This window comes from Myotis brandtii, unplaced genomic scaffold (genome assembly GCF_000412655.1).
Source record: "Myotis brandtii unplaced genomic scaffold, ASM41265v1 scaffold684, whole genome shotgun sequence".
NCBI lineage: Eukaryota > Metazoa > Chordata > Mammalia > Chiroptera > Vespertilionidae > Myotis > Myotis brandtii.
This window is the reverse complement of record NW_005370673.1, coordinates 495,796-506,972: the sequence shown is the minus strand read 5'-3', so window position 1 is coordinate 506,972 and position 11,177 is coordinate 495,796. Positions and strand designations below refer to the sequence as shown.

The window sequence follows — 11,177 nt, the reverse complement described above, 5'->3', positions numbered from 1 at the left end:
CACACACACACACACACACACACATATGTATGTATATAGATGAGTAGGCCTAGAATATGTGAAGATTCACTACTACATAATAAAAATTTAAAATATAATTCTCATTAGTCCATTACATCAGAATTCTAAGCAACAAAAAACAAAAATATAAGATATTTCTTTGTTCTTTTCTTCTCTGAAAAGCCCGAGTCCCACATATGGCTTATCCCTAAGATCTTGCTGACTCGAGAGTTGTTTGTGATTGCTCCAAGTATCTTGCTTACAGGTCTGGTCCTCAGGGAGCATCATAAAGTTGGAAAGGGGCAGATGAAGTGAGTGTTCTTAACAGAGACAGGGAGAAGAACATGTTCCTTCTGGAGCCAAGTAAAACGGAACAGTTCAAAACACCGATATACTTTGAAATGTGAGCAATGACGACTCACATTTCTTTAGAGATTCCACAATTACTATGTTCTGTGTGTTTCAAAGGACATAAATTCTTCCTCTCCTTAGATGCCCCACACATACACACATACCCTAAAACAGGGCTGGGAAATCTTTTTTCGGTCAAGGTCCATTTGGATATTTATAACATCATTCACTTAATATAAATTTATGTTGCTATGAAAAAAGCTCCTAGATTTATTGAATTTCAAGTTCCACCTGCAGTTGCCATGGCAGGGCCAGACCAAATGATTTCAAGGGCCTTATATGGCCTGCGGGCTGGATGTTCCCCACCCCTGCATATGGAACAAAAACTGCTGTTACTCCCCAATTCTTCATTTCACTCTTGCCCCAAATTTTCATTAGCCACATGCCATGCATAAAAAAGACTAAATTCCCAGGCTCCCTCACACTAACTTATTGGCCAAGACAATTTAGGTGAAAATTATGGGTGTTGCAATTTCTAAAAAGTGTCCTTCGACAGAAAAGGGGAGGCCTTATTTGCCAACCCCTCTCTCTTCCTGATGCCTCAAATGCTAAAGTGATTCACAACATGATTTGGAAGCCACGTGGGTGATGGCAGAGCTCGATGATCATTCAATCCCTGAAAACGTACTCTGCATTTTGTTGAAGCAACAGAGAAGTAAATTTCTAGTACCTGAAACCACCTTTTATTTTTAAGTTTTCTGTCAAGTGCAGCTCAACTAATTCTAATTCATTCAGCATATGACCTTAGGCCATAACGAAATGGTCACAAAATTTTCAATCATGCTTCGATGGTATGGGATTCGATATTAGCTTAAAATGCTGTAGACAGGGCCCTGGCAGGTGTGGCTCAATTGGTTGGGCATCTTCCCAAGCACCAAAAGTTTGCTAGTTCCATTCCCAGTCAGGGCACATGCTCAGAGTACAGGCTGGATCCCTAGTAAGGGACATGCAAGAGCAGGCAATCAATGTTCTGCTCTCACATCAGTGTTTCATTTTCTCCCTTTCCCTTCCTCTCTTTCTAAAAATCAATGAAAAAAAAATTTTTTTAAATACTTTGGACAGGGAAGTAAGGGCTGGGCTGGTGTGGCCACTCCCTGGTAGGAGCAGGAAACATGGCCACTGAAGCCAGGAGAGCAGCACCGGTGTGGCAGGGCCCACGTGGCTCTGGTCCTGTCTTCCTGTCTGTGTTTACAACAGCCACCCAGGACAGCAAACCAAACCATAATGGGAGCTGCAGAGCCCAGTACCAGTTCACCCTGGGACTGCCTCTGTAAAATATGCAGTTTAAAAAACAACCACCACCAAAAAAGCAGTCTATTTGACCTCTCAGGCCATAGTCCTACTAATGAGCACACCAGTCTTTGAGCACAACCTATCCTGGAATGTCCAGCTCCACTGAGCAGCTCGGACAGTCTCCACTGCAGAAGACAGTCTCTTTTCAATTGGATTGTGGGCAAACCTGATTTTGCCCATAGTCTAGTTTCTCCCCAGATAACCCATGGAATGACTGTGGAAAAAGACTGAGGAAATGCAGTTGGTCAGCGGAGGAAAACACCTCTAAGATTTACAAATTAGTGGTGGTGTTCTTACAATCACTTATCTCTGTTACTTGACTATTAAGCTACTTAAATATCTATCCTTTAATCATGTTTCCTTTAACATCTATCTCAGGCAGCTTTTAAGAGTATTATGTACAGCCCTAACCGGTTTGGCTCAGCGGATAGAGCGTCGGCCTGCGGACTCAAGGGTCCCAGGTTCAATTCCGGTCAAGGGCATGTACCTTGGTTGTGGCCACATCCCCAGTGGGGAGTGTGCAGGAGGCAGCTGATGGATGTTTCTCTCTCATCGATGTTTCTAACTCTCTATCCCTCTCCCTTCCTCTCTGTAAAAATCAATAAAATATATTTTTTAAAAAAAGAGTATTATGTACACACTGTGATATGCAAGAAAAAGCCTGCAGGACCCCAGGAATACTAGGACACCCCTGAGCACGTTCCTGGGCAATGTACACACTGACAGTGCAGATGTTCTTAGACATGGATTTGGACCTCAAGCCTATGACTCCTCCACCTGACATGGACTGTAGGCCTAGCCCATTAATGGAGGCCAGGATGCAGGTGGGCACTGGTATATTACCACTCTGAGTTTAGGATTGCATTAACCACAAAGAAAGAAAATGCAGTTGGTCCTTTTGTAATGCAACCTTCTACAATGGGACAATATCCATGAGTTCCTCAGCCGCAGTAAGGAGAAGCTTGGGATCCTGGCACAGGCCTCCGTCCCAAACAAGACTAATCCATTTGGGTCCATGTTCTGTCTCAGTTTTCAGCAGGTGATCATGCAGAACAATATTATTTTGGTGACCTTACATGGACCCAAGGCCTGATGCCAACCTGGGAACAATATACCTCCTCCCTAGGGCCACTCATCACCTATGTCCCTGACTATGTCATATTCTGCTCAACTGACCTTGGCAATACCACACCGTGGATGTTCTTGATCACCATGGCAGCTTCGAGAGGGGGCACTCTGAGGTGAGAGCAAGCTGCGAACTCTGACATCAGATGAGGAGCCTGGAAATCCCTCAGCTCATTCTCACTCAGCCTGCCTGGGACAGTGGTGGCAGTTGAGACAAGGACTACAAAGAGTTCTCAAGAAGCAACTCCTCCAGCCCAGATAACTGGACCTTGACTAGTTCCTAAGGAGACAGGGTCCTGATTACCAGACATCAACTCCTGTCCCATATAAAAAGGGACAACTTGGGGCTGTTTTGTGGCTGAGAACAAGATGAGGAATCCTGGCACATGGCCATAAATGCAAGTAAGCATCCTGCCCACAGGACTTAGGACCTGGTGTGGACTAGTCTGTATCCACTTTGGTGATCTGATGAGCTGAAGCCAAGGCAGCCTTCCTGTCCTCTTATACATACTCTCTTGGTAGGCCCAGCTGGAAAACCAACAGGTTGAAAGTGCTTTCTGCTATCAAAGCATGAACCCCATCCCAGTTAGTTCACAAAATTATGCCTGGATCCCACACTTCTGAGTGCCAGCCTTTGAAGGTGTCAGACAGAGCCTTGTTCTTCCACTCCACCCTTGCTATGTGTTATACATTACCATTCTGTCTGCTTCCTAATTTTATGTGAAAATCTTAGTCAAAAGTATCTTCCTCCTGTGCTATGTCTCAGCAGTCCAGTACAACTTGCTGGCATAACCATGAACTACCTTGGAGTCTAACCCTCCAGCCCAGAGCATTGTTTGGATAGCTGTGGTCCCAGATGACCATAACTTCATGAGAAGCCCTAAGCAAGAACACCCAACTGAGCAGCCCCCAAATTCCTGACCCACAAGAAATGAGTGATATAATAAATGTGGTTTCTTTTTATTTATTTTATTTTTTAATTTGTTTCTGGCGCCCATGACCGGAATCGAACCTGGAACCCTTGGGTCCACAGGCCAACGCTCTATCCACTGAGCCAAACCAGTCAGGGCAATGTGGTTTCTTTTTGTTGTTGCTTTAAGCCATTAAATTTTGGGGAAATTTGTTAAGCAGCAATAGATAAAAGCTTACAAATGGCTGGCATATCTGTGAACTACTACAGGCATCCAGGATTTCCTCCAGCACTTCAGGACAAGCACTGGGAGCCCAGGAGCATCTTGCAACCTGCCCTCCAATAAAGCACCTATCCCCCAGCAACAACCCTCCCACATGCAGTTGTTGGGGTATTGTGTTTATACTTTAAAATTTTTGAAATGGTACCACTTTGCACAAATATGCAACAAGTGGATCCTGGTTCATGAACTGTTCTTCAGTTCAGCCACTGCTGGAGGCTAAGGGAGGGGAGATTTTTATTTCATAGCAATAGAATCTCTGTTATCACAACATAATCTTTCGTTTACCTGGAATTCCAGAATCTGAAATTCAACTTGAAATGTAATCATGTGGCAATTTCCTGATAATTTATGTCTTTGTAGAACTTTCTTTATACCTGTCAATCAGAAAAACAAATAATTTATTTGCAAATAACAATTTTCTTCAAATATCCATGTGGTGACATGGTGTGAAGTATGTGTTAGTATTTCCATTGAATATATCTAGAATAATCTGCACCAAATTGATTACCTTTGTGTGAAACAGAATTAAATCAACTTATACTTTCTAGCTCTCAATTATACCAAAAGATTAAGGTAAAGAACAGAAATTCCCATGTAACCAGCACTGAGATCAAGATACAGCAATTTTAAAGGACCCCATGAAGTTACCTCGTGCCCTTTCCCAGGCTATATTCTACCCTCACCCAAGAAATAACCACTATTCTGAGTTTATCAACATCTAGATTTGCTAATAAAGGTATTTTTAGAACTGCACAATTCTACAAGGAGAAAGAGAAAGAGATGAGAGGAACCTAATTTTAGAGGCTAAAAATCATATGGAGGAGCTAGATATCACATGGAAAAGAACTGAACTGGCAGACCCAGGGAAACTAAAACCTCAGCCTGCAATGGGGAACCCTTAAAGTCAAATCCATCTACACACAGAATACCAGGAAAGGCATTCTGAATCAGCAGCATCAAGTACTTCAATAGATGGAGGTGAACGTGGGGCTCAAAAGAAGACTGAGACTTTTGTGCTAATAAAAGTCTGACACCTGGCCTGACATCACTCTCCATTCCACCTCTTCGTTCCAAGTACCTGAAGTGTCTAAATTCCATCACTCACTTCTACATGCAATTCAATCTTGCCCTGAGGCGAGCTGCCCAAGACTGAGAGTCACTCTCCCTCCTTCCCTGTCTTGAGGGTTATTTCGATGGAAGTCAGGAAACATTTCCAAAAGTGATTCCTTCTTTAGGGAATGCTACTTTGTTCAAAGTTCCTGACATCCAATTGCACAACTGAATTAGCTTCCCCTTTCCTGTTAGTGCATCACAGATGTTGGCAATAAAACTTATTGAGACCAGAAAAACCCTCCCTGGGTAAACAGTCCAGCTGCTGATACTTTTATCTTGGCCACAGACTATGTTCAATAGGAGTACAGTACTATAGATGAAGCATCTTTCGGGTCAGTGGAGGAAAACTCCTAAGATTTACAAATTAGTGGTGGTATTGTTCTTACAATCACTTACCTCTGTTACTTGACTATTAAGCTACTTAAATATCTATCCTTTTATCATGTTTCCTTTAACATCTATCTCAGGCAGCTTTTAAGAGTATTATGTACACACTGTGATATGCAAGATACCCTACAAAACAACTTTACCACAACCACACATTCAGATAGTTACCTTGTAAAATTTTAATTCAACGACACCCAATTCCTATGCATAACAAGAAAAGCTTCAACACGACTTCTAGATAAAAATTAACACTTACGCCTTTCTGTCATCTCAGTGCTCGTTAGGTTCTCTATCTTCTTGGAGTACTTTCTGATATTGATACCAGTAAGCGTATTTAGAAATAGAAGTTCTGATTCTAAATTTCCAAGATTACTTCTCAGATCTTTTGATGTTTCCCATCCTTCAGAATCTGATTGGTATATTTCTTGAAATGATTTTCTAAAAAGCAAATATTGGAAATAATTACTCCAAAGAAGAAACCATCTAATACGTACAAATTTCTTCAAACCATTCCCATTTTGTGTTTCTTATTCTCTTCCCATTAAAACCAACTCAAAACCAATGTGGCTCATTGACACTGCCACCTTTGATCGCAACATAAAATAAACCTAACCAAATTATATTACCATATTTCTACATATTTGAAGCAACTGTAAAAAATTATCACAGGAGTATTTTACAGAATCAAAATGTCCATGTAGGTCGAAATGTTTAAAATGTTCCCATCTAAATGTCTGATATACCAAGACATCTCAAATTATGTTAAAAGATGTCACAAAAGTAAAAACAAAATATATTAGCTAGCTTTAACTTCCAAAACAAGTAAAGTATCAGAGAGCATTATATTAAGAAAGAGATTCTCAGGAAATCTGAGAATACAGGGGGTAAAAATTCTAAAAGAATAAAACATAATTTCCTTAACACTGCAATCAGATATTCTGCACTGAGAACATGTAACTCTATTTTCCTGGAAAAACAGTAACATTTCAGTTAATATTCACACTGAATGGTACTTTACTCTTTGTCATACTATATTGCCCTCATACTCGGCCACATTCTACGGTGCTGACTTCTGCCGTTGTAAGAAACACCTTCCTTCCATTCTGGAACATGATTGTTCTACTTCTCAGTTTTTACATCATGGGTCCTCCAAATATGTATTGTTCACACTAGAGATCAAAAACTTGTACAAAGTCTGTAGTAATTTTTTTAAATGTTGCTTTAGTGATAATTTGAAATATTAACAAATATATTCTGAGAGACTATCACATGCACTTTTGTATTTCCCATTACTGATTGATGAAAAAAGTTACTTTAAATATAGAAAGCTAATGAAAAAAAAGGAGAGAGGCAATCTTCATATATAAATGATGAGTTCCTGCCAAATGAATCTATAATAATAAAAGCATAATATGCTAATTAGACCAGACAGTCGAACAACCTTCCAGAAGTCCTTCCAGACGAAGCTGCAGCAGCAGGGGCCAAGGCAGAGGTGGTATTTTTAAGTTTTCTGTCAAGTGCAGCTCAACTAATTCTAATTCATTCAGCATATGACCTTAGGCCATAACGAAATGGTCACAAAATTTTCAATCATGCTTCGATGGTATGGGATTCGATATTAGCTTAAAATGCTGTAGACAGGGCCCTGGCAGGTGTGGCTCAATTGGTTGGGCATCTTCCCAAGCACCAAAAGTTTGCTAGTTCCATTCCCAGTCAGGGCACATGCTCAGAGTACAGGCTGGATCCCTAGTAAGGGACATGCAAGAGCAGGCAATCAATGTTCTGCTCTCACATCAGTGTTTCACTTTCTCCCTTTCCCTTCCTCTCTTTCTAAAAATCAATGAAAAAAAAATTTTTTTAAATACTTTGGACAGGGAAGTAAGGGCTGGGCTGGTGTGGCCACTCCCTGGTAGGAGCAGGAAACATGGCCACTGAAGCCAGGAGAGCAGCACCGGTGTGGCAGGGCCCACGTGGCTCTGGTCCTGTCTTCCTGTCTGTGTTTACAACAGCCACCCAGGACAGCAAACCAAACCATAATGGGAGCTGCAGAGCCCAGTACCAGTTCACCCTGGGACTGCCTCTGTAAAATATGCAGTTTAAAAAACAACCACCACCAAAAAAGCAGTCTATTTGACCTCTCAGGCCATAGTCCTACTAATGAGCACACCAGTCTTTGAGCACAACCTATCCTGGAATGTCCAGCTCCACTGAGCAGCTCGGACAGTCTCCACTGCAGAAGACAGTCTCTTTTCAATTGGATTGTGGGCAAACCTGATTTTGCCCATAGTCTAGTTTCTCCCCAGATAACCCATGGAATGACTGTGGAAAAAGACTGAGGAAATGCAGTTGGTCAGCGGAGGAAAACACCTCTAAGATTTACAAATTAGTGGTGGTGTTCTTACAATCACTTATCTCTGTTACTTGACTATTAAGCTACTTAAATATCTATCCTTTTATCATGTTTCCTTTAACATCTATCTCAGGCAGCTTTTAAGAGTATTATGTACACACTGTGATATGCAAGATACCCTACAAAACAACTTTACCACAACCACACATTCAGATAGTTACCTTGTAAAATTTTAATTCAACGACACCCAATTCCTATGCATAACAAGAAAAGCTTCAACACGACTTCTAGATAAAAATTAACACTTACGCCTTTCTGTCATCTCAGTGCTCGTTAGGTTCTCTATCTTCTTGGAGTACTTTCTGATATTGATACCAGTAAGCGTATTTAGAAATAGAAGTTCTGATTCTAAATTTCCAAGATTACTTCTCAGATCTTTTGATGTTTCCCATCCTTCAGAATCTGATTGGTATATTTCTTGAAATGATTTTCTAAAAAGCAAATATTGGAAATAATTACTCCAAAGAAGAAACCATCTAATACGTACAAATTTCTTCAAACCATTCCCATTTTGTGTTTCTTATTCTCTTCCCATTAAAACCAACTCAAAACCAATGTGGCTCATTGACACTGCCACCTTTGATCGCAACATAAAATAAACCTAACCAAATTATATTACCATATTTCTACATATTTGAAGCAACTGTAAAAAATTATCACAGGAGTATTTTACAGAATCAAAATGTCCATGTAGGTCGAAATGTTTAAAATGTTCCCATCTAAATGTCTGATATACCAAGACATCTCAAATTATGTTAAAAGATGTCACAAAAGTAAAAACAAAATATATTAGCTAGCTTTAACTTCCAAAACAAGTAAAGTATCAGAGAGCATTATATTAAGAAAGAGATTCTCAGGAAATCTGAGAATACAGGGGGTAAAAATTCTAAAAGAATAAAACATAATTTCCTTAACACTGCAATCAGATATTCTGCACTGAGAACATGTAACTCTATTTTCCTGGAAAAACAGTAACATTTCAGTTAATATTCACACTGAATGGTACTTTACTCTTTGTCATACTATATTGCCCTCATACTCGGCCACATTCTACGGTGCTGACTTCTGCCGTTGTAAGAAACACCTTCCTTCCATTCTGGAACATGATTGTTCTACTTCTCAGTTTTTACATCATGGGTCCTCCAAATATGTATTGTTCACACTAGAGATCAAAAACTTGTACAAAGTCTGTAGTAATTTTTTTAAATGTTGCTTTAGTGATAATTTGAAATATTAACAAATATATTCTGAGAGACTATCACATGCACTTTTGTATTTCCCATTACTGATTGATGAAAAAAGTTACTTTAAATATAGAAAGCTAATGAAAAAAAAGGAGAGAGGCAATCTTCATATATAAATGATGAGTTCCTGCCAAATGAATCTATAATAATAAAAGCATAATATGCTAATTAGACCAGACAGTCGAACAACCTTCCAGAAGTCCTTCCAGACGAAGCTGCAGCAGCAGGGGCCAAGGCAGAGGTGGTTAGGGGCGATCAAGCAGGCAGGCGAATGATAAGGGGCAATCAGGCAGGCAGGTGAGTGGTTAGGGGTAATCAGGCAGGCAGGCAAATGGTTAGGGGCAATCAGGCAGGCAGGCAAGTGGTTAAGGGCGATCAGGCAGGCAGGCAAGTGGTTAAGGGTGATCAGTCCGGCAAGTGGTTAGGGTCGATCAGGCAGGCAGAAGCAGTTAGGGGTGATCAGGCAGGCAGGCAAGTGGTTAAGGGCAATCAGGCAGGCAGGCAAGTGGTTAGGGATGATCAGGCAGGCAGGAAGAGGCAGTTAGGGGTGATCAGGAAGGCAGGCAAGTGGTTAAGGGCGATCAAGGCAGGCAGGCGAGTGATTAGGGGTGAGCAGGCAGGCAGACGAGTGGTTAGGAGCCAGCGGTCCCGGATTGCAAGAGGGTGCAGACCAGGCTGAAGGACCCTCTCCCCCACCCCCGTGCACGAATTTCATGCGCCGGGCCTCTAGTACCAAATAATGTCACAGCAAACTATGAATGAAAATGTCAAGGTATTTCTAATACTAAGTCATCAATTAAAGGATAGCTATGCAGAACACAAACAAAGAACCTGTAACTTGGAAAGGGGAGAATGGGAAGTTATTGTTTAAAGGTTACAGAGTTTCACTCAGGGGCAATGAAAACGGCCTAGAGAAGGACAGTGGTGATGACTGTGTGACAATGTGAAAGTACTGATGCTACTGAACTGTACACTTTGAAAAAGTTAAAATGGTAAATTTTATGTTATGTATATTTTATCACAAAGACAACCTGAATATTCTCATTCATAGCAGTGACATACTTTAAACAAAATATCATTGGTCCATTTCAATTACTGACATTGGTTGGAATGATGCTGGGTTATGAATTTAATTAGTTTTATAGTTAATTTATTATTCATAAATTTGTCTCCTTGGCATAACTTTTTGCCCAAAAGTAGAGGTTCACAAGAAACTTGTCTCTTTTAAAACAAATCTAGCCCGGCTGGTGTGGCTGAGTGGTTGAGCATCAACCTATGAATCAGGAAGTCACAGTTTGATTCCCGATCAGGGCACATGCCCGGGTTGAGGGATCCATCCCCAGTGTGGGGTGTGCAAGAGGCAGCCGATCGATGATTCTCTCTAACCATTGATGTTTCCATCTCTCTCTCTCGCTCTCCTTTCCTCTCTGAAATCAATAAAAATATATTTTAAAATAATAATAACAAAAAAGAAAAGAAAACAAATCTACATGAGCCCTGGCCCATGTGGCTCAGTTGATTGAGCATGGTCCCATGAGCCAGAAGGTTGCAGGTTTGAGTCCCCATTAGAGCACAAGCTGGGATTGTGGGCTCGATCCTCAGCACAGACGGGTAGGAGATAAGAGGCAGCTGGTGGATGTTTCTCTTTCACATCTATGTTTCTCTCTTTCTCTCTCTCCTCTCTCTCACTCCCACCGTCCCTCTCTCTAAAATCAATAAAATCCTATTTAAAAAATATAGAATAAAACAAATCTACATGAGACTTCAGTTTAAAAGTCAATGAGCGGTGACATCAGAGAAATGGCCCTGTGAGAGCACACCTTTTCCTCCTCCCTGAAATTTCAACAAGTTAACCAACTACAGTTCAACAAAGAAATTCTGCTCAGACAGGAGCACTGAAACATCTAAAGGTGGGTTTACGGAGATGAGAAGGGAGGAAAGTGCAGAAGGCCTGCAGATGTAGCCCTGCTGCCAGGAGCTCCTGGCTTGGCTGGCCTGAGG

General features: G+C 41.0%; 1 protein-coding gene across 1 annotated transcript in view; it reads right to left on the bottom strand.

The window, feature by feature from the left end:
- CENPP (centromere protein P) overlaps positions 1–9,067 on the bottom strand; it is a 222,340-nt gene extending 213,273 nt beyond the window's left edge. Inside the window, exons 1-3 of the mRNA XM_014529502.1 lie at positions 9,063–9,067; positions 8,182–8,390; positions 4,308–4,396 (exon numbers count right to left, since the gene is read on the bottom strand). Coding sequence (XP_014384988.1) covers positions 4,308–4,396; positions 8,182–8,390; positions 9,063–9,067 — 303 coding nt within the window. The remainder of the gene's footprint in view (positions 1–4,307; positions 4,397–8,181; positions 8,391–9,062) is intronic.
- Between the last annotated feature and the right edge of the window lie 2,110 nt (positions 9,068–11,177).